At 45.3% G+C, this 23,242-nt stretch overlaps 1 protein-coding gene across 3 annotated transcripts in view; it reads left to right on the top strand.

Annotated features, from left to right (window-relative positions):
- CTIF (cap binding complex dependent translation initiation factor) overlaps positions 1 to 23,242 on the top strand; it is a 148,108-nt gene that overhangs the window by 36,028 nt on the left and 88,838 nt on the right. For all 3 annotated transcript variants that reach the window (XM_021535536.2, XM_021535535.2, XM_021535537.2), the window contains exons 4-6: positions 11,580 to 11,653; positions 12,493 to 12,597; positions 16,489 to 16,564. In XM_021535536.2, coding sequence (XP_021391211.2) covers positions 11,580 to 11,653; positions 12,493 to 12,597; positions 16,489 to 16,564 — 255 coding nt within the window. The remainder of the gene's footprint in view (positions 1 to 11,579; positions 11,654 to 12,492; positions 12,598 to 16,488; positions 16,565 to 23,242) is intronic.

Genomic DNA, 23,242 nt, shown 5'->3' with positions numbered 1-23,242 from the left:
GGTGGGTGGGTGTGAGAAGATGATCTGCTCATGGGGAAATCTCCTGGGATACGTTTTGTGAACTCATGTGTTGAGAAAATCCTGGTCTCACAATTACATTCAGCTCATCTGTAATTCTTGTTTCCTACTGGGATCTCTCTGTTTGCTGCACAGCGTGGCCATGTTCCACTAAACCCCCAGAAAGTTTGCCAGGCCTCAGCACATATGTGCCTCTGGGGCAAGGACCAGGCACTCAAAGTATTATTTGAGCACCTTACTGCCTCTATAAATGAGGAAGGTTTAGATAATGGAATAATTTAAAACTCTTTTATGTTTGGATTTTTTTTTCTTCCCCAAAAAGAGCCAGTGGGAAGTTTTTATATAATACTTTATTTGCATTCCCCTTGTGAGGCTGTGGCAAGTAGGAAGCTTTTTGATATATTTCTGAGAGCAATTCATTAAGTAAAAAAATCTGGTATGGTGCATATTGAGGGAGCCAGTAGAGCTCTTGGTACATGAAAGGCCTGGCAAGAACTCCATCCCAGGCTCCCCTTATGTAAAAGGCATTAACAAAAACCAGAACAACTCTGTGGGTTTGTGCCATTTTTCCAGGCAGTGGGAGATGGACAGCTGAAAATCCTCCCTCCTGACCAAGTCCCTCCTTTCCCCTGTGATGGCTGGCTGTCACACATCATCCCCAAGGAAACACCTGTGTTGTTGGCAGTAAACAGGACTTGTTTTCATTCCACTGCTTGTGTCCATGCCCACCAGGTGCAGCAGGAACTTGGTACAGGGTTTGGGCCTTCAGAGGCTTCTGCAGTTGACGGTCATGTTGCCGATCTGCTGAGCAGTGAAGGAGCAGGCAGGGTGTGTAGATCACACCTGATGATCCCACACCTTCTTGTAGCACCCTTGTCCTGTCCTCCCTGAGGAGCTGGTGGTGAAGGAGATGGCTGGGTTTGCCCTCCTGTTCAACCAGCAGAAACAGCAGCACATGGTGGCAGGGTGGGGTGGTGGGTTTGCACTCTTGAGCCTTGGCTGGAGATCAGACTGCCTGGAGTAAAGAACATCCCTAACTGTGCTAGCATAAGAGTTCTGACTAGGGCCTGGAGGGACAAGGGGGACGGCTTCCTACTGGGAATGGCAGGGTTAGATGGGGGATTGGGAACTAGGAATTGCTGGCTGGGAGGGTGGGCAGGCCCTGGCACAGGGTGTCCAGAGCAGCTGTGGCTGTCCCTGGATCCCTGGAAGTGCCCAAGACCAGGCTGGATGGGGCTTGGAGCAGCCTGGGACAGTGGAAGGTGGCCCTGCCCATGGCAGGGGGTGAGATGAGATATAAGGTCTTGTCATTCCATGTCCATGTCTTGCAGTCATGGCTGAAAAAGCTGCCATGTTGCCAAAGCAAAGGCAATAGGAGGTGTGGGACAATGTGTGAAGGCTGCCTCTTGGGTAACAGCAGATTGCAATGCACACAAGAGCTCAGTTTCAATGGAGAGTGGAAAAATCAAATTATCTCTGCAGAATTCTTCCACAGTTCCAGAAAATTTTCTTTTGCAGACTTCCTATGATCAACCACCAGAAGACTCTCCCTGATGGATGCTGCAGACGCAGGAGGGAAAGGATTATGGTCTTGGACAGGCAACAGGGGACATGTCACTGGGTCCAGATTAACTGAAGTTAGGAGTGCAATTTTCCTGCTGTCTTAAGTCCAGTGACATCAGGCAGCATGTAATGCCTCAGATTCTTGGCTAACCAGATAGGGCTGGAGAGACAGTGGATTGGCAAGGTCTCTTGACTAAATTTGTAATTCATTTTTCCTGTGCTGGTGGACAGCCTGTGTCTCACTTGAGTTGCCCATCCTTAGGTCCAGATCTGAAACAAAACAGGAAGGATGACTCTGGAAGGACTTTTAGAAATTATAGAATGCTAAGGGAGTGGAATGGCTGTTAAAAATCACCCACCTGCCATAGGCAGGGATACCTTTCAGTAGAACAGGTTGCTCAGGGCCTTATGTGCTATGCCAAGGTTGGGGCATCCACAGATTCCCTCAGAAACCTGGGCTCACCACCCTCACAGTAAAAACATTCTTCTTAAAGCCAGTCCAAATTTCCTCCCTTTCAATTTGTATCCATTACTCCCTGTCCTGTCACTATAGTTCTTGATGCAGAGTCCCTCTCCAGCTTCCCTTTAGGCTCCCTTCTGATACTGGAAGGGTCTGTGAGGTCTTCCAACAACCTTCTCTTTTCCAGGCTGAACAGCCCCAACTTTCTCAGCCTGTCTTTACAGGTGAGGAGCTCCGGTCCTTTTATCAACCTCATGGCCACCTCTGGACTTGCTCCAGCAGTTCCATGTTTGGGGAATATGCTTGGGGCTCTCCATCTCGTTGGCCTGTTCATGTTGTAGCCCAGGGCCAGTTTGTACCCTTGTACAACCTGAGGATGTACATGCTGAGGATCTTTAGGGGCAGGTAGGTGCTGGCTGATGCTGCAGACACTGATTTTGTGTTTCCAAAAGAGAAAGAGAAAGCAAGAGACAGATGCTGGCTTTGCCACTGAGTACATGTTGATGGCTGCCTGCCTGGTGGAGGAAGAGAGCTGAACTTTAAATGGGGTGACCTGCCCAGGAGCAAAGAGCATCTCTGAGAAAACCAGTCACTTTTCTGCCTGTAATTGCTGGGTGATGCTTCCTCGTTTAGTGAATGCCTGCTCAATTATGAGCCTGCTCAATTATGGCTGGAGCAGACTGCTGAGAAAGAAATCAAGTCCTTCAGCTAATTTATAGGTGTAGCTTTCTCTAGGACTTCTGTTTGGGCTTGTCCTCCTGAAGCACCAGTGCCTCATGTGAAGCAGACACCTGCTTGGGTGTCAGGAGTCTGGGAGGGAGATTTTCACTGCTTTGCTGCCTGCTCTGGAGAAATGCTGCTTACTGAGGGTGGGGCGAGGTGTCTTCTGGGCCTGGTGTCACCAGTGGCTCACACAAGAGGACATCTTGTCACCCTCATTTTCAATTTGGGTGGAGAAGACTGGGTGATACCTGTCTGCCCATTGCAGAGATTCCCAGACTCACATTTTTGTGAGACTCAATTTACCTTTGAGGTCTCCATCTTTCCAGGTTTGGATGAATAGATCAGTCACTGCTGGAGCTCTAGGCAGGGAATTTCCTCTGAGGCTGGCACAGGGCTTTGCTGGTGGGTTTCCATAGCACATCTGGAGTTTTCAGGGCTATTATGAGAACCCTCAGTGTTCCTCCTCTTCATCCTGGTGTGTAAATGAGCTATCTAGCACATCCTTGGCAAGCATGGCTCTTCCACTGTTGTCTAAAAAATGCAGCCACGCAAGCTTGGTCATTTCCCAGGTAGTCCAGAAAGATCTTATAAGCTTTACCTCCTACTTCCAAATCCATCAGGTCCTTTGGTCCTGTATTATGAGACAAGTGTAGATAAAACCTTCCTTTCCCTGGTAGATGATCTCAAAGTGATGTTTGGTGTCCCTTCTGCAGATTGGAGAGAGTTGGGGAGGGTGGGCATAGACCTGGGAAGAGAAGGAACAGAGCCAAAGAGGTTGAGGCTTCTGCATCACATTTTTATAACAGTTTTGATATTCTTACAGCTTTATGTAATACTTTGAGAAGAAAGAAGGTAGAAAGTTTACCCTACTAAGATATTTAGAGTAATCTTATTATTGGTTTTTCATTGCCTTTTTTTTTTTTAAGGTGTATTTTGAGGTATTAAAATAATTAAGCCTTTGGTTTTCCTTATTAAAATTGGAGTGGCTTTTCTGGAATAGGTCTAGGGAGATACTTGGAGTGCAGTGCAAAAATTCTGCATAATGGGAAGATTTGGCAGCAGCACAAATTGGGTGTGTGAAAAGTTCCACTGCAGAAAAACCTCAAAAAGGGCCTTTTATACAATAGCTATTTTCTGTTCTGACCAGGAGTGAGATCAAAGTTGAGGAACCATTTGAAGGACACCCCACAACTTGATCTAGGGATCTCCTGGGTGCAGGTGTGAGACCCTTGTTATGCTGGGGAATAGCTCAGAGGTTTTTGGGGTCCTGAGAACTCTGCCAGCTTCCTGTTATTTTTCCTCTGGCCCACCTATGAATGCTGTACTTTGAATATTGAAATTTTTACATATGATTGAACATGAACCCCATCCAGCATCCACTAATATCTTCAGGACACTTCAAACTTGTGCTGCTGCCAGGGTTGATCTACATCTCTATCAGCACAGCCTACTTTACCCATACTTATCTTCGCTGAGAGCAACCACGTAGGTGATCACTGTGTTTCCATTTATGGCTTCTGCACTGGGGAAACTTATCTTCTTTTTCTGCAAATAGGATTTTCAAACTTGCACTGAAGCAGCAGAAAATATTAACTCTTGAGCTGGCAAAGGCAGCAGGATTAATTAGTGCATGCCTCAAAGAGCTCACTGCAAAGGTGAAAATTGCAGTGTAAGTGAAACATACGATTATTGCTAATTAAAATGCAAATGTTAGATTTGACAGCTAGTTTCCAAAGGAGGGCTGCTGGCAGTGGTAATGTTCATGAGCCTGGCAGGTCCTAGAAGGTGCAGGGCTTGGCCAGAAGGATTGGCATGGGTTTGAGCAGCTTCTGGGAATCAATCTCTGGAGAGATGGCGTTTTCGCTCCCAGTCCCAAAGTGTGGCTCAGAGGTCTTGTCTCCTGCTGGTGAGTGTAGACCACAAATGGTAGGTGGAGGAGCACAGATAAGATCTGTGAGCCAGAGTTCAAGGATTTGTTCAAGTTCTCAGTTTTGGGAACTGAGAGAGACTGGGAGACCCTTGGTTTTTTAAGGGAATGGCAGAGTAATGGGGCCAGATGATGGGGAATGGGGTCAGCAGGAGCCAAGGGGTGGAGAGCTTTGTGCCATGACAACTGTTTCTTCAGTGTTTGTCCACTGTGGCAGTCAGTTCCGTTCCTGCAGCATGGTGGGTTTGTTTAGCAGGAGCTGTGTGTGGAACACACACGGGTGGAGGAAGAGCAGTGCCACATCTCACCAGTGCCAAGCCACGGCTTTCTGCTGGACTCCAGCTGCTTCTGCAGTCTGGGAATGGGTTTTTATGGGCTTTGCAATGATGCTGGTGAAGGGGTTTTGCTGCTTGGGTGTTTTTTTTAAGGAACTTACTTGCATGCTCTTACCCACTCCTTGAGCATCACCCAGGAGGTTGGTGTGAGCAGCCCAGTTCCCACAGAAGGTCTGAGAGAGGGTCATTTTAGCATGAAACAGCTTTATTACAGGACACAAAGCCATCATAAATATGTGGGATTGTTTCTGGGGATTGTATTTTCATTCTGGAGATTTCAATCCCCTTCAATAAGGTACCAGTAAAAAGTTTTTAACTATGGCAATTAGTCAGGAATTTGGGGGAAATACTGAGATTGACTCTGCTAGTGAGTTTGAACATGAGTGTATTCAGGTAGTACTCAAGTTTGGACCACTTGCATCTTCATCAGACGTTTCAAGTTTTTAGTGCAGAAATTTTATTTAACAAATGATTTGGTTTTCAGTATTTGTATCAGTGCTTGATAAAGGTAAGGAAGGTAAACAGGGCAAAAGTCCCAAGGCCATGAGTTGGAGCAAGGAGACAAGCTGGTTTATTAAAATCAGCTGTGATTGTGATCTAACTGGTTTGTGCTGTATCCAGTGGCTTTTCGTGGTGGACATTGATGCATAGTAATACCAATATTCTCATTTCTCACAACAGCTGCATTTCTGGAATTTACAACATCTTGTATTGTCTGCAGAAAGCCACTCCTAAAAGATGGGTCTACTGAATATAAGTGAACAGTTTTTTATTTTCAGTGTGTCTTTTGAACCAAAGGGTGCATGTGCTGACCTGTAGCATGTGGCACAGAAATTTTGTATGTATGTGTGAACAAGATGTTCAGTGTGTAAGGTATAATTAATCCTTCAAACATCAAGCAGTGAAGGTGCATTTCTCCCAACCATCTTTTCATCTGGTGCACATCTTTCCCATGTCAAAGGAGGTATTTCTCACTTCTCGGGATGACTACAAGGTTGGCTCTTCCTCAGGCCTTGCTAAAGTGGCCTGCCTGACATCCACCATGGTTTTTATCCCTTCATGCCAATTGAACAACTCCTTTTGTGCCATTTGGTATTTCTCAGCCAATCTCCCATTGGTATTGGGAGATTAGGGTCAGAGTGTGATAAGAAGGGAAGAAGGTGCTTTAACTGTCAGTGGGAATAACCACAACCATTCCAATTTCTTTTATCTACAACTTGAAAACCAGACAATTGCCTCTTGAGGTCAATACCAAAATGTATTTGAACTTGCTTGGAACTTACTAGCTTGTAGGGTGGAGAATGTCCAGCTGGAACGATGCAGAAACCAGCACTGGAGTGGTTTGCTTCCAATTCCTTGTGTTGGGTGAATACTTCCGTGTTTCATGTGCATCAAAGTCCTTGCTGGACCACTGGGTAGCATCACCTTAGGTAGTTCAGGTTCTGCTGTGCAGTTGTCTTCCTGCCTCATCCAAGTCAGGTGGCAGTGGTGGAGCTGGGACTTGGTCTGTGCCCTGAAGTAATTGGCCTGGACTTGGCTGTTGTGTTCAAAAGCAGTTTGAGTGGTGGGTGAATCCTTTTGGTTTTGAAGGCTGTGGTGGCCCTGCCCTTGCCTTAGCCCATGGCAGTGTCTGCAGGACCTCATGTAGCCCCATGAGAACATCTGAGACATGAGAAACCCTCTTGAAGTTGTCAGCTCTCACATCAGCCCTAAAATACAGGCTTCCCTTTGTATTTCCCATATTTTCTGAGTTCTTGGAAGAGTTGAATATTCAGCACTTTGTGGTATCATGGGGTTTTAATCATTTTAGGTGACTTCAAAAGTCTTTCCCAGGCCTCTGAGCAAAGCTTTTGGAGCAATTGCCATGACAATATCCACCTTTCTCCCCAAGGATCTTGTGGGGTGTTTGGGTAGAGCTGGTCAGGTGAGTTATTCTGGTTTTCAGTTGAGTCATTATGCCTGAGGGCTGAACAAGAAACCTGCAGTTTACTTGACAGCCAACAAGTGAGAGAATAAAGGAGAACATCAGGCACAGCTCCTTAAGAGACAAAAATAGTTATTTGTGTAATGTGTCTCCTGGTGAACTACAAAAGTCCTCAGCCATGTGAATAACTGGACTCCAATGGTGAGCTGAGCAGTGGGAAAACTGACTGAAAATTTTATTTGGGCCTAGGAGAAGAATTAATGGAATGGAATGGAATGGAATGGAATGGAATGGAATGGAATGGAATGGAATGGAACGGAACGGAATGGACCCTGAGATTAGCTCAGTTGGTCAGAGCACAGTGCTGAAAACACCACGGTCATGGGTTTGATCTCTGTATGGGCCATTCACTTAAGAGCTGGACTTGATGGTCCTTGCAGGTCCCTCCCAAGTCAGAATATTCTGTGTTTCTGTAAAACACTGGAATGGAGTGGAATGGAATGGAATGGAATGGAATGGAATGGAATGGAACATTTCATTGGAAGGTACCAACCATCATCCAGTTCAACTGCCTGTTCAATTCAGGGCTGACCGAAAGTTAAAGTGTGTTATTAAGCACATTGTCCAAATATGCTTCAGCAGCTTTAGAGGAATGTGAGGTTGATGAATATGCATAGTTAATACTCATGAAGATAGAGAAGGTAAGTGTTATTTTTCCCCATGCATACACTAGAGCACTAGGGCCAAATCTTATCCTCATCAGAGCCTCCCACAGTGTCATCCCTTTGTAATGTGTAAATAGAACATGTTAAAGGATTCAGAGGAAGCCCCACAATCAGGATGCTGGTCATGGGCATGGTTTTGTAGGTGCAGGCATGAGCGGCCTGGAAGCTGGAGCTCTCCTGTTCCATCAGGTCGGTGGTTTTGGAGTGTGTGCGATGGAGTGGCCCTTGACTAAAGCAACTTGTTTGTTGTTTTCAGGAAGAGTGGGATCACAGCAGCAGTGGGAGCACAGGATCCCGGCCGGGGTCGAGCTCCAGGCAGGGCTCTGGATCCAGGTCTGGCAGCCACAGGAGAAGCAGCCAGTTCAGGCAATCAGCCAAGGTATACCTGGTGGTGACGTGCTGGAGCTGTATCCCGTGCTTGCTGCTTCTTGGAGGCATCCCCCTCACGACATGTTTGTGGTGTGTGTCACACGTAGGCGCGGGTGCATGTCAACTGGGAAGGACACTTCAAAGACCTCTTTAATTCTGTCATGATGTGTGACCCTCTGAGGTGTGGTGGTTGCCTTAGCTTTGGGAAAGAAGGCCCCTGTCAGCTGGTTAAATGCAAAGAAAATCAGGTTTTTTTCTGAATTTGAAGTCTTGGAGTATTTCAGATTTGGGAAATCAGTAGATGTCTGTAATTATTTGCTGGCAGGTCTTCATTAGAAGTTGAAAAATGAGTGGACAGCACATAGATGGTGTTAAACGGTGACCTTAAGTCCAGCTGCTTTCTATGTGAGCTGTCTGCAGGGCTATATGGGGAGTTACCTTCCTACCCTGCAAAAGACTCTAAAAATTAACTTTTTATATGGCTTTAGGTGCATCCTTGAACTCAGATGAGGGACCATTCCTGTTAGTTTCAGTCAGGCCATGTCCTCCTGTATTCTCCTGGAATCTCTCTCCTCTATGCACACATGAGCAGCAGTTGTGCCAGAAGTGGATGGCAGACTCTGAAGTTTGGAACCAGTGGTCAAAGTCCTGGTCCATTCATCCATTTCATCCTTCTGAAGATCTTGAGGAAGTAGCTTTTCCTTCTGAGCCATGCTGTGGTGGGAGAGGACCCACAAAACCAGGTTGCATTTAGGAAGTGATGATCCTTTCTGGGTGGGAATGAGGCTTAATGTATCCTTTCCTCTTTGAGCAGGGATAATACTGTCTTCCTCAAAATTTCTATATTTTTAACTGTATCTTTCATATGAAAACTGTAAGTTTTCAACAAGTAAGCCCTGAATTGGAGCCCTTTCCGACAGTTTAGTGTCTATCTCATAATTTTATTTTCTACCAAAGTGCAGCCAGGGGTTGTAGGCAGCTGAGAAGGAGGAAAAGTGGGGGAAGCTCCTCAAGCTCAGAACTGAAAAATGCTTAAGTAATATATGGCGCAGGATAATCCCTGAATTTATAGTAGAGACCCAGGTGGCCATTTGGTGTTGTTCTGTATGCAGTGATGATTTAACCTGGTTGCAGCTGTGCAGCAAAGAGCATGATTTCCTATTTGTTTTCTGGAGGATGGTAATGAGGAGCAGCGAGAGGTGGGACGCTGAGCTGGGCTTTGTAAAGTTGCTGCGTGTACGCAAATGCTGACTTTGTGGGGAATTTGCTGAAGCTGCATGCATGGTAAACAGCCAGAGTCCACGTGGGCCCATCGCTGTTTGTGTGGGCAGCTCCAGGGGCTGGGCAGCAGTGGATGGAGGTCATCTGTGCTCACAGAGGCAGGAGGACAGAGGTTGTGGATGTGCATTTAAACCACAGTGTGTGCAGGATCTGCTTTACTCATCTCTCAGAGTGCTGCTGTACACTCGTGAAAGCGTCTCTCTCAATTATCATTCCAAGTGAATTAATTAATTTTCAGCAGTACTAATTCCTTCTCAGTGAAAAAGATTATCTAAAGCTGAGGGTTGGGTCACTGGGAGCTTCATGTTAAAATTGCTGATGGTTATAATTGCAGTCCTGAGGGGACTGACAGCAAGTCACTGCTTTTCTTAAATACACGCAATTTTTAATCTTTTTTTTTTTTTTGTACCTGGATTTGAGAACTGGCTTTTTGAAGTCTTATTATTAAGTCTTGGCATTGTGCTGTGAGCATTTTAGTAAGCTCCCTGCAGCACAGGGCTGCAAGGCTGCTCCCTGTCCTGTGAGCCGACACAAAAACTGGTTCTAAGGACAGGTCACAGAAGACCAAAAGGATGTCTTGAAATAACCACAGTGACTCACGACTTAATGACAAGGTGTGTTATCACTGGGCCCTGGCGCCATCTTTGTGCAGTCTGGCTGATGCTTGGAGTGTCTCCAAGAGGTTGTGGGGACATCTAGGAGCACCAGGTTTGGATGAGAGTGTCCAATTGCTGCCTTGGACCTGCTTGACCACCTGACCACCTGAAATGGATTTGTCTCTTCTCTGTGTGTCAGCTATGATAACCTGCACACATGTGCTTCCATTATACAGCATTTGGATGCTTGTAAGGATTTAAGAAACTAATTCTTCTCCTTGGTGGGAGAAAATCGTGCTTGCATTTGCCTAAAATAAAAAGCTCATCTTCTGTAACTTAGCACGGAAGTTATGTATTTCTGGTAATTTGTTTCTGAGCAGAGACGTGTCAACTTGCAGATCCCCAGGGGTTAAAATCATAATCCATAAACCCCTTGGAGGAGACTAAAAAGGGAGCAGTGTGTCTGTGTTTGGAGTTTCTGGTGTCTAAATTAGTTGTGCTGGAAATGACTGCACAGTGTAACCATCTGTTCACCAAGGACATGTGTCCCTGACATTGGTTGGGAAAGTGTTGCTCAATTTGTGAGCAGACTGAGCTCTGGGACTTCATTAAGAAATGGTCACATTTTTTATGAGTTTCTAATGTCTTGGTTAATATTAATAATACTTGAAAATGACAGAAGCTATATGATGGGAAAGAGATGGAATCCACCTTCTCTAGCTTGTGTTTTGCCAGAGTGGGACCATTTGGACTGAGTTGCTTAAATAATCTGAATATGTGCAAGATTATGAGTAATCTGAATAAGAAATGTTGAGGGGAAAATTTGTTAATATGGACTCCTTATGTGCAATGCCTTCAATCCAACCTGCTATACTTCACGTGTAAAGGGTGGAGGGGGCAGCCCTCTTTGTGCAGGAAGGACATGTGAGGGCTGATGACTGTGAAGGGGCTTTAAATAACATATGTGAGGTCTTTGCTTTAGATGCTAGTGCTTTGGGTTGTCCATTTTGACAAAAGCAACTGACTGCACAGGAAAATTCAAGGAGGGGACAGCCAGGGGGACAGCTCTGCTCCCAGGGAACAGGGACAGAAAGCGAGGGAATGGCCTCAGGCTGGGCTAGGGCAGGCTCAGATTTGGCATCAGGAGGAATTTTGTCACAGAAAGGATTATTAAGCATTGGAGCAGGCTGCCCAGGGCATTGGTGGAGTCCTCATCCCTGGAAATGTTCAAGTGTTCGAGTTCATCTTGGCTGGGTGACAAAGGAGGATCGAGCACAGGTTAGACTCAGTCTTGGAGATCTTTTCCAACCTTAATAGTTCTGTGATTTTGTGAATCTCAGCCTGCCTCCTGGACTTTGGTGGATTGTAGTTGTGGACATGGGGCAGGAGGACAGGGCTGGAGTCAGAGCTGGGCTTGTGCAATGTCTGCTCCATGTTGTGCACAGCACTGTGTCCCTGAGGCTGAAAGTGTCACTCCTTGCCTTCATGGAGCACTTCTGCAGCAGGTGAGGGGTCTCTGCATTGTGTGGATTCACACAGGAACACAGGATCCCTTCTGCAGAGCCAAGACATCTCCGTGGCTGGTGGGAGAGGCTGTGCCCTGGTCAGGATAGCTCCATGTGCCTCCCGACAAGTAACCACCTTTCCATCTTTCCTAGAATGGCAACAAGGAGAGCAACCTTGACATGCTGGGCACAGACATCTGGGCTGCCAACACCTTTGACTCCTTCAGGTAAGCTGGTTTTAAAATACTTTAAGAGAAAGTTGGACTCTTAAGATGGACCCTGCCTTGTTTTAGCCCTCTCCAGTATGTCCATCCTGCTGGTACCCAGGCACCAGAGAGTAGTACTCTGGTAGTACTGACATCACTGCTCCTCTTTCTCCCCATCCCCATTTAGCCTGTGTCACCAAGCACGGTCTATTTAAAGCATCCCTTTAAATAGATGTGTGCTTTGGAGAGGCCACTGGATGGGTTTGCAGTCCAAACACCTGAAACCAATACCAGTACAATTACTTGTAGTCACCCCAGAGCCGCACAGGCAAGACTTGGGTCAACTCTTGAGTAGGATTTTTACTCTCCCATTAGTTGGAGGTACCATTATGTGTTGGCTTCTTAGCTGCTTTGAAGAACTCTTCAGCTGCTGTCTCAGTGAAAGCAGTGAAATATCCTTCCTGTCCAGTTTTATGCATAATTTGCAGGTGTTGAGTCACTGGAGCAGACAGGTTGTGCAGGATCAGAGAGAGCATCATTTCATGGACCTGTTGCAATACTTTCTTGGTACAGAGAGCGAGTATATTTTGCAGGGTGTCTTCTGTATCAAAATTAGAGGCTTAGGTAAAGTCTCAAGAGTTTAGCATACCTAAAAAACAAGAAAAAATGAAAAGAGATGCATCAGTGTGAAGATTGGAGGCTCACATCCATGTGCTCTGCAGCAGGGAGTGGGGAGGGGTGCTTCCAGAAATGCCAGCTTTCCTTGTCTGCAGGCTCGAATGTGCCTTCTGCTCTTCAGCTCAGTGATGTTTAATTAGCAGTGGACTTCCTTTATCTGTTTTTCCGTTTTTCTCTCCTAGTGGTGCAACGTGGGACTTGCAGCCTGAAAAACTAGATTTCACCCAGTTTCACAGAAAGCTGCGAAACACCTCCAAACACCCATTGCCTCACATAGACAGAGAAGGGTGAGTGCTGTGTCTGCAATACTGTGCTCTCCAGGAAGGTCTCTAACTTCTCCCTTGCTCTAGGAACTTTGGCTTGGTGGCACCTCACATCGAGGACATGGGAAGAGGCACTGGACTATTTTGAGAGTTTGAGAATGCCATGATCAGTCTGTCTGGCTCCTCTGTCATCCAGTTCTGAGATGGAACAGAGTTGTTCTCTGTATTTTTGCATTGCCTGATAGATCTCAGTGTTTAAATAACTCTGGATCCAAGTCTCCTAGATCCTGATGGTCTAAATTTAAACATCTCTGGATAATGGAGGAAAGATCCTGGCTTAGTGCTGACCTGGTTACAGTTCCTGTGAATGACACTGTTCTTCCCAGCAAGAGTTCAGGGAAGGAGAGAGCATCAATGTGTTTCATAAAACTGTGAAAACATTCAACAGCTCCCTTTGGTTGTGACAGCCTCAACAGGCTTCCCTGGTATTTCTGGATTCCTTACTGGTTGTTGGTTGGTCAAACCAAATAAATAAATGTGTGCTGGCACCAAGCGGCTCACCAGTGTTGCTTAGATGGGTATCACCATTTTCCTGCAGGATCTCTGCAGATGGAGAAACAATCACTCCCAGACAGGAGGGTGCAGTTAGGTGGGGTTTGGGCTCTTCTCCCCTGTAACAAATGGCAGGATAAGAGGTAAAGGCCTCACGTCGCATCAGGGGAGGTGTAGGTTGGATGTTAGGAATAGTTTCTTCATGGAAAGCGTTGTCCAGCCCTGACAGAGCTGCCCAGGGTAGGGGTGGAGTCACCGTCTCTGGAGAGATTTAAAAAACATGTGGATGTGGCACTTGGAGACATTGGTCAGTGGGGCCTTGGCAGGGCCAAGGGAATGCTTGGACTTGGTGCTTCTAGAGGTCTTTTCCAGCCATAACAATTCTATGATTCTATAGATAGTATTTCCTCATTCTATCACTCAGAGCATAGAGGAAGGAAAAAAATTAGAACGGGTCTAAAAGATGGGGTTGCAGCTGATGTTCCATCACTGCTATATTGTTTGCAGGGATGGAAATCTTCTTTTGGAGACATTTTTTCTGCTGATAATTTGGTTTTGCCAAAGTACTGGCCAGTGCCATATGCCTGGTCTGCACATCTTGTTTAGAAGACAAGTTTAGAATTGTTATTAGAACAGTTGATTTGAAACAATTAAAAACATCCAGCCAGGCCAGAAATCCCTTACCAGCCCAGGCTCAGCATCTGCAGTAGGCTCCTCTGCCATACAGGGACAGGAAGACTCAGACAACCTTTTTTCCTACTCTGAAAATAAGGTATACTGCAGGTTTGTAAAGAGCAATTTTCAGAACATTTGAAACAACGTGACACTAAATTTCTAAGTCACTAAGTCTCTTAGTCAAGTTCAATCCCATTTTTTCAGATGAGTTTGAAACATGAGATGAAGGGGCACCCTCGTAAAAATAAGATATAATGTGCTTCCTCTGTAAAAGAAGATATAATATGCTTCATGGTTGATGGCACTTGCCAGGTGATCCTGTCAGTGACAGCTGCTATGTGCAGGGAGGAAGGAGCAGGGTTGTTGTGTTTTTCTTCTGGTTCCTGTTTTATGTGAATGCCTACATTGCAAACAGGTAGAGGAGACAATGTGGAGGTGAGATATTTAATCACTCTTAAATACTACAGCTGTAAAAGTGGAGTAAAAATTAGTGTCTATGCAGAAAAGTTAAGCAGATGCTATCAGCACAAAATGGTGCATGTCTCAAAATGCATGCCATGTAAGTAACCCATCTAGGACAGATGAAGCACAAAAAAAGACAAAATTGTTCCTATTTTTTAATTTCTAAAGCTGACTGTGTTGTGCATTCATGAGTTCTCCATGGTGAATCTGTGCCGAGATTCAGCTTGCTGAGCCTCCATGAATCTCCACCTGCTAGCTAGGCATTTTTCCCTCTTGCTTGAATGGGAAGCTTTTTTTAAAAATCTAGCTGGGCAGTGAAAAAAATAATAGGGGGAATAAAAAAAAAGGACTGTGCTGTTCAGTGTGTGTTTTCTACACTAAAAGAACCATTTTATTCCTTAGACTGATCTGTTGCCCAAAACTGACCATGTAGTTGCATCTAGTTGTGTGACCTGAAGTGACTTTTGGTTGGGTGAAGCATTTTCCTCCAGGGAGATACCTGCTTTTATTGGAAGATACTGTTTGGTGGCATGCTGAATAATCACAAGTGGAACAGTTAAGAAAATCAGGGAACTGTACCATGTTTCTGACCTGAATTCATCTGGCTTTAATTTCCAGAATTAGCTCTTGCTCTGCTTATGCTCTCCCAGATCAAACATCCTTTTGTAGCTGGTATTTTCTTTTCATTCCAGGTGCCTCCCAAGCACATGTATCACATGAGTTTTTCAGGTACTCTAAGGAATTTCTCTACTGCCTCTTTGAAACATGACTGCCAGGGATGCCTGTGGCCCTGTAGCTGGGGCTCAGCCATGCTGTCTCCAGAGGAAAGCTGCCTTCATCCCCCTAATCCCTGCCTCCTCTTCATCACCTGCCTTTTTGCCATAGTTCAGCATCAGAAGTTCAGCCCGGGATGGTCCCCACTCTTTTCAGATGACCTTTTCCTGCAATACACTTGTGTTCTGCACTTGCAGCTGGCACTGCTTGTCCCCAGATGTGTGATGTGATTTCTCATCTATATAAATACATATATATAAATATTTTTTCAGATGTATGTTTTTGGATATGTATGCATACTATATTTTTGCTTTTGTAAGTCAAAGTCAGCATTTCAACTATGATGGAAAGTCAGTTGTGGAATACCTCTGATTTCCAATAAATGCAGAATCACAGAATGGTTTGGGTTGGAAGGGATCTTCATGATCATCTAGTCCAACCCCCCTGCCATGGGCAGAGACACCTTTTACTAAACCAGGGTACTCAAGTTGATTAATGTTAATTAAATTGCTTTCCTTCAGCTTCCTAGTTTTCAAGCCTTGTACTTCAGCATGTGCCATTTTTCTTGATTTTTTCCTTCCATTGTCTTTGAATCCAAGATCTGTTTTTCTCTGACTTCTAGGCACTGATTACCTAGGTTACCTGCTACCTAAGTCTCTACTGTAACTTAGTTAACAATCTCTTACTTCTAACTGACAAAAAAAAATATTTTATCGCTCTTGCATAATAAAGATAATATCTGTTTGTGGATGTAGAAAGATGATAATTACTGACCATTTCTTTCTTTTTCTGTATCATCACAAACTCTTAGCATCCAGCTAGTAATTATCTTGGAATTGTTTTTACTTTCTTATTCCAAGAAAGTCCTTCAGTTTCCACTTCTGTGTATGATGTGTGAGTGCTTGACTTCTCATCCCAATTTCTTTGTCTTTCAAATTGTCTGTTTATATTTATATTGATTGCTGCTTCCTGTCTGAGGTGTGTGTTTGCTGATTTTCAACACCTTTCTCATCAGGGGAGCTGGAGCTCCCATGGAGACCAGCAAATGAGCAGTGCTTCAAAGGAAACATTTTTCATTACTTTCTTTGAGCTCCCATTTCTGCTGTCCAGGTGGGCTGTGCTTTCAGTTTTACTCGGTCTGCAAATCAAGTCACCCTGGGCTCAGGACTGCCTTTGCTTTTCTCACTGCTGCTACTACCAAAAGTGTTTGCAATTTGTGGCAGATGGTGCAGGTGGAGAGGACTGAGCAAAGCATTTAATTTTGTATTAACAGCTTTACGCCTGCGTGGGAGTGTTTTGGTGGCACAGCACACTTGCTCCAGAGAGAGCCTCTTTGTTTCCATGAGAGGCCTTTGCAGTAACAACTGATATTCCCCTTGTGTTGTAATAGAAAATTAACTGTCTCTCCAATGAGTTTTCACGTGTTTTTGTTTTGTTTTCCTCTTGTTACAGGCTTGGAAAGGGGAAATACGAGGATGGTGACAGCATCAACTTGAATGACATAGAGAAAGTCCTTCCAGTGTGGCAGGTAGGTGATGAGGGTATCTGCCTCTACCATGGTGGGGACCAGCAGCAGCACCTTCCTTGCCTTATGTTCCGTTAGGAAACCTCTTCAGGACTGGGCAAGCTGCTGGGCTGTGGTCCTTTAAGGGCTGGGATGGAGATTTGTGCCTGTGGTTTCAGGTGTTAGTGCTGGGCAAGGGCAGTTACCACACAGACTTTGTTGGGAGGTGATACACTGAGGGCAGTATATACGTAGATATGTTTATGTGTATGTATGTGGTTGTGCACAGCACTCATATATTGAAGAAAAGGAGATTCTGAAGAGCATCAACCCCTCCTGACAACTCCAAAATAAATTGCTGCCAGGAAGCCAGCAGTGCCTGTGTGCTGACCCAGTTATGGCCCCTCTGGGGCAGTGCCCATGTTTGCATGCAATGGTAATCCACATGTGTGTTTTCTCCAGCATATTCTTTCCCCAGATCTCTCTTTGCAGTTTTGGCAGTTCTGGTTAAATGACTTCTGAAGTCTGGATGTTGGGGAATAGCAGGATGAGACCTTTGAGTTCAGAAGACAGGTTGAAAAAGTCAATTTGTCAGCATCATATAGTTTTCCATTTTACAGAGCCCTAGTCCTCAAAGGAGCTGAGTTCCCTGAGCTAGGCAAGTTTCAGAGGCTGCTCAGTGTGTTTTTGCTGAAACCTCTTTGCCTCCAGAGGCAAGGATGAAAACATCTTGTGTGCTGTGGTGGTGTTGCCCTTTCCAGTGTGGAGCCAAGAGCTCACCAGGTGTGGGAATTTTGAATGAATTAGAGATGGAACCTCTGAGTTGCTTTAGATGGTGCGATTTTTTTTTTTAATCTTTTACATAGGCATTACATTTACATCTTTTACATAGGAAGGGTGAGTTCGGCTCACATCTTCACTGCATGGTTCAGAAGGTCACAAGACCTCTAGTTAAAAGAACTTTTAAACATTTATTAACTAATAAAACACTGCTAACAAGGTTATTTATGCTTTTGACCTAATCCTTAGATATTTCATCTTATGGACTCATGCTACAGTGTGATCTTTCTTAGCCAATCATGTTATGGCACACAAACCTACAGCAGTGCATTCTAAACTCCTTGTTCACCTCCATAACTACTTTTATTTTTTCTATATCTTAAACTCTAAAACTCTAAACTTTCTTCTACTTAGCTTAACGTGTCTGCCTTAAACTATAAATCTGCATTCTTGCTTTTAGTACTTAAGTTTGGGAGCCTTTTCCAAGGTCTCACATCAAATCCTGTGTTTAATTCTAAGCTTTGGCTTACAGGCCCAAAGTCCTGAGAGTTGCCTGCATTTCGGATTCCAACAGCCGGGCTTCTTGCTCACACATCATGTGAGGAAAAGCTTTGCTCATCCTGCAGACCATGTGACAATCTGCCTTACTGTTTCTTTTGGGTGAGCTATTTGGCACTGAGTACATGAAGGAGTGGAGAAGGGCAGCTGACTTTGGCAGGGAGGAGCACTGCCTGCAGCTGCTTCCTGCTCAGTCTCTTCCATGTTTGGTATGTCTGGACTTTAGGTCACAGGGAAAAAACATCAGGTTCAGCAGATACAAACCCCATTAATTCTGCAAAATAAGGTTAGTTTCCCTGGGGAATAATTGGAAATGAAGAATCAAACCATTTTTGGTGTGAGGAGCTGATTACCTTCAAGAGGGTTTTAATCAACAGCTGTTAAATAAGCCAAGTCCTCCTGGTCTGGTTATCATTTCATTATGTCCTCAGAGTACATTGAATACAATGAATTCATTCCAATATATACATTAGTATCTGGCTTAATTATTAGTGTGACATCTCTAAGCTAGAAGACCTAGTGGGAATGTTGGATTTGATGCTTTGTTTGCGCCTCAGGCAGACTCGTGCAGTGCTGCATTAATTTGCAGACATGCTTACCTTGGCATGTACAGGCAGTCATATATATCTGTGGGAGCTAGGACCCAGGTGGTTCTGGGTGAGGGTTTATCTTGTTCAACATGGACAAGTGAAATACTTGCAGACAGCTGGTTTAATCCTGACATATCATTGTTAACTGGATTTGGATGCAGCCGTGCAGTGCTGACAGTGATTTTACTGCTCCTCATCCCTTGTTTTAAATGTCTCTGTGGAGCAGTGCTGGGGTGGGGAGGGAGGCATAAGGGAAGATACTCCCTTTTGTGAGCTTGTGAAAGGAGAATCCCTCACCCCATGGGGTTGTTATGTTCATGGGTGTTGCATCCTGAGGAAGAGGCTTTTCAGGTTGGTGATAGATAAACTGACTGTGAGAGCTCAGTGTACTTACAGCAGGCATTGGAGGGGCTAATCTGTGCATCCTCTAGCTCCTCTGGGGTAGTCTGAGCATCCTCCAGTGTGACTGAACCAGTCCAAGCATCCTCCAGCACAACTGGGATGGTCCAAGCATCCTCCAGCACGACTCAGATGGAAGTGTTTAGCTGCGGGATGCTCTTCAGCAGCCATGGAAAGGTTAAAAGCACCACGTTTGAAAGACGTAGGGAGTCTTGCTTGCAAGTTGCTTGGAGATTTATGTGCCTTTGGTGTTAAGGTGTGATAGACATAGGACATGAATCTAGAACTAATCTCCAGTGTACAGCCAGGTCTGAATGGGTATCTACAGAGACATGCAGAGATGTGCCTAATTAAGCAGAATATTCTGGTTTTCTGGGGACTAAGCAGAGTGTTCTGGGTGTTAATATCCCCCTATACATGAGTTTTTCTGCTGGAATCTATCTATAGTATTGTAACAAAAATATTACAAGGAAAGCCTATGATTATTTGGCAGTTAAAAGGTGGGAAAATAAACAAAACAAAATAAATCCAAGCAACCTTTCCCCAGATCCTCTTCTTTTGTTTGGAATTCATGCATCCCAGTCCTTGGGGATGCTCTCACAGCATGGTGTGCTCTGCCATCTCGTGGACATGCACAGGCTTCACAATTCCTTCACCACAACTCATAATTTGAAGCTTTCTCATGAGCTATCCTTTCAAAATCCATCTGAGGTGCTTGTTTTTACTGGTGAATAGGTTTTTATTTTTGAAAGCTTCATGTCTAGGAGCTCATGAGGTCATTGCCTTGGCTCAGCTCATGAGCCATAACCTCTTCATCTCTCCTTACTCATAAGAGCTTGCAGTAGGATTTGGGCACTAATTCACCACATTGCTGCCAAAAATGACTGTTTTGAAGGTAAGTGTTCTCCATTCATAAGATCTGCTTTTTACTGCACACCAGGGAGCATCTGCTTCATAGGGAGGCACAGCTCAGGTGAAGAAAGAGTCTTTATAATCCTCTCCATTTCCACATCAGCTGTTTTGTTGAAAGAGACCACATAACCACCTTGGCGTCATGAAGACGTCACAGGGAGGGCTGAGTCAGTGCCTTTTGCTTTTGCTCCCTTTGGCAAACGTTTGGGAAGTTGTTCAGTCTTGGATGTGTCACATCCAAGTACTCTGGTCCCAGATTTAGTGTTCAGAGTCCTTGGCAAGCAAGCCCTTGGCAGAATGTACACTTACCAGAGAAAATAACCCTAGAGGTCATGTTCTGCAAGATCACAGGATCATGGAATGGCTTGAGTTGGAAGGGAGCTTAAGTCTCATCCCCTTCCTACCCCGTTGTCATGGGCAGGGACATCTTCCACTCTCTGAGGTCACTCCAAGCCTTATCCAGCCTGGCCTTGAACACTTCCAGGGATGGGGCAGTCACAGCTTTTCTGAGCAAGAGCCACCCTGCTCCTTCCTGTGGAACTGCTGTAACTCACAAAGGACACAGGAGGCTGCATGTCACAAGGGTGTGCTGTAAATGCTGCTAGACACAAGTAGAGAGTTTTGGGACATGTCCCAAGTGGTCTCTGGACTTGTGTATTGCAGTCTTTGGCTTTCGGTTTGCTGGACCTCTGCCTTCAGAATGGGCTTGCCCTCCTTTGAATGCTGGGAATTTGCCTTCACTGCCCAGCTGCTCCTTGTCTTGTGTTTTAGGAAGTAGAAATGTGGCACTTCTGAAAGGCGTGTTGGACTTTATTGTTGTAATGAGATAAACTTGGAAGATGGCATTGATATCATTTGGTTTGGCATCTTACTGCCTTCAGCTCATCTCCTTCCGTTTCCTTACTGATTCTTGACCCTTTTTGTCATATGCTTGCAGTTACAATAAAGTGCTTGTTTCTCTTCTGGCTGCAGTCGTCATCCAGCTTCCTTGTTGGAAGAGAAACAAGGGAGAAGCTTCTCAGGAGAAAGGCAGACTCTAAGTTGTTCACATTCCTCTTAGCACCACAGTGTTCCTGATTTTGTCCAAACAGGATTAGAAGCACCAGGATTCCTGATCCAGTTTGTAGTTCAGCCTATAGGTGCTTAGGCAAACATATATGTTATTTAAGCTCTTCCTTTTTACACATGCCTGTGTTTGAAAGCAAAAGCAAGCAAGCTGCAGGTTCTTCCTTTAGCCTTATTTTATGCTTCTTTTTTCCTGGTGCTAGAAAACCACCTGAACTGAGGGACCCACAGGCAGCTTTGCTATTTTCCTTGGGACGCCTTCTCACCAATAGGTATTTCCAAATCAGACCTTAGAGTTCGGTGTGGAGATCATGGGAGTAAAGGTGGGACCTGTGCATGGGCTGGTCACTTGGGATTCCTGCCCCAGGTGAGGCATGGACACACTGGGACATGGTTTGTTGCACCTCAGTGGAAAGGTCCAGAAAGGGCTGGATGATTCCCATCTGAGGTATCCGTGTTCTTCCCCTGTCAGCTCAGGGTGCAGAAATGGACCAGGTCACATGTGAGTTTGATCAGATATGGAAGGTTCCTAAAGAGAAATGAGCCAACCCAAGTGCCGTGGGAGAGGATGGGTTATGGGCAAGCAACACCTTTGCTGTCACTCTGCAAGCAAGGAGAGGAGATTGGTGTCCAGCACTGGTGTGAAGGCTTGTTCTTGAACCCTGCAGATCACTGATCCTTCCAGGGAGGTGGTAGCAGGAGAACAGGTCTCTTTGGAGCCCCCAGATAGGTCTCTGGTGGTTTGGTGTCATTTACTATCACCATATGGAGTTGTCACCTTGCCACCTCCTCTCTTGCCTGCTCTGTCTACACTGCAAGGCTTGGTAGTTCTCATTTTACACAGCCCCTTAGACACCCCAGACTGCTCTTCTTTCACAGCTCATAGCAGTGTGGCCCTCTCCTAGCAGGCTGTTCTGTGCTGGTGGATCTGGAGTGGGTTGATCCCTCTGCCTGTCATCCTCTCCCACTGGAGTGGCCTGGTCCATGTGGAGTGTGCCCCTTGTGCTCCATGTCCCTGCTGTCACTTATGGGGTCTTCTCTGATGTCCTTTATGTGTTCACCACTTACTAAAAGGTTGGGGTGTCTCCCTAGGAGTCCCAAAAGGGGGGAATTACTTCTTCCCCTACACTCACTTCCTTCTGGAGTCTGCCCAGAGTGTGTGGGCACAGCACTGCCTTCAGAGAAGGTTTCTTGCCTGACAAACCCGTATCCCAAGGGTCTTTCCAATACAGTAACAGCTAAAACCACTGTGGAAAGTCCCTGTCAAAAAGCCAAGACTTACTTGAGTTTAGGTCACAACGTATTGGGAGTCAGAGCTCTGCTCCTGAGTAAGGAGCTTTTGGTTTGCCACGGCTTCCAGCGAGACACGGCCTTTCTGTGGCCCTTTTTTTATTGCATTTAACCCAACTGACAGTGACCATCGCCTGGGACAGAGAGGGCAAACTGCTGTGGTCACCTGTAGCCCCTCCAGCATCACTCCCATGGCAGAATTAAGGCCACTATTGCCAAGGAAGGCAGACGAGGCCATGGAGATCTCCAGAGCACTGGAGAGGACTGGACCAAGACTGTGAATGTCCCATGGAGGTCTTCACCTCACAGGTTTCCATGGGCCTGGGCTCTGTTGGCAGAGAACAGTCCCTATGATCCCTGAAGGTTATCAACACTGAAGTTTTTATCAGATGTGCAGGAAAGGGAAGATCTTCTAGTGGGTTTTTCAGATTATGATGGTCTTCCATACCACAGAATGGGAGAAATACTGAAGTTGGAAAACACCTCTAAGATCACTGAGTCCAACCATTCTCTCACCACTGCCAAGGCCACCACTGACCCATGTTCTCAGGTGCCACATCCACATGGCATTTAAATCCCTCCAGGGGTGGGAATTCCACTACTTTGTTGGGCAGGCTGTGCCAGGGTCTGACAGTCCTTTCCATTAAGAAATCTTTCCTAATATCCAATTTCCTAATACCATAGCCTTATTATGAATAAGCCTGATAGCCTTATGCAGTGCATAAATGAAACACTGGAGAAATGGCCAGGAACTTTGATATTTCCATTTTTACTTTATTATTATGATTATTACTTTTCTCATTATCATTATTACAGTTTTTGTTGTCATTGTTATAATTATTATTATCATTATTACGGCTCAGAGAAGGTTCCTGATTGTGGAAAATTATGTGAGCTCTCACTTCTCAGGGCTGCTGTTACTCTTTTGGTTGTCAATGCTGATTCATAATTCCTGGGGGTGTTTTCCCAACCTGGTGGGTGCAGAGATCCTATTTTGTAGTGGCTCCTGGTGCTGCTACTGGTCAGCTGGTCAGAATTTGGGCCAGGCTGCTGCGCTTGCCAGGATAGGAGGCACTGGAATGTTCTCAAAGCCCAGTTGGATTGACTA

This window comes from Lonchura striata, chromosome Z (assembly GCF_046129695.1).
Source record: "Lonchura striata isolate bLonStr1 chromosome Z, bLonStr1.mat, whole genome shotgun sequence".
Taxonomy (NCBI): Eukaryota; Metazoa; Chordata; class Aves; order Passeriformes; family Estrildidae; genus Lonchura; species Lonchura striata.
The sequence above is the reverse complement of the archived record's forward strand: the minus strand, read 5'-3'. Positions and strand labels throughout refer to the sequence as shown.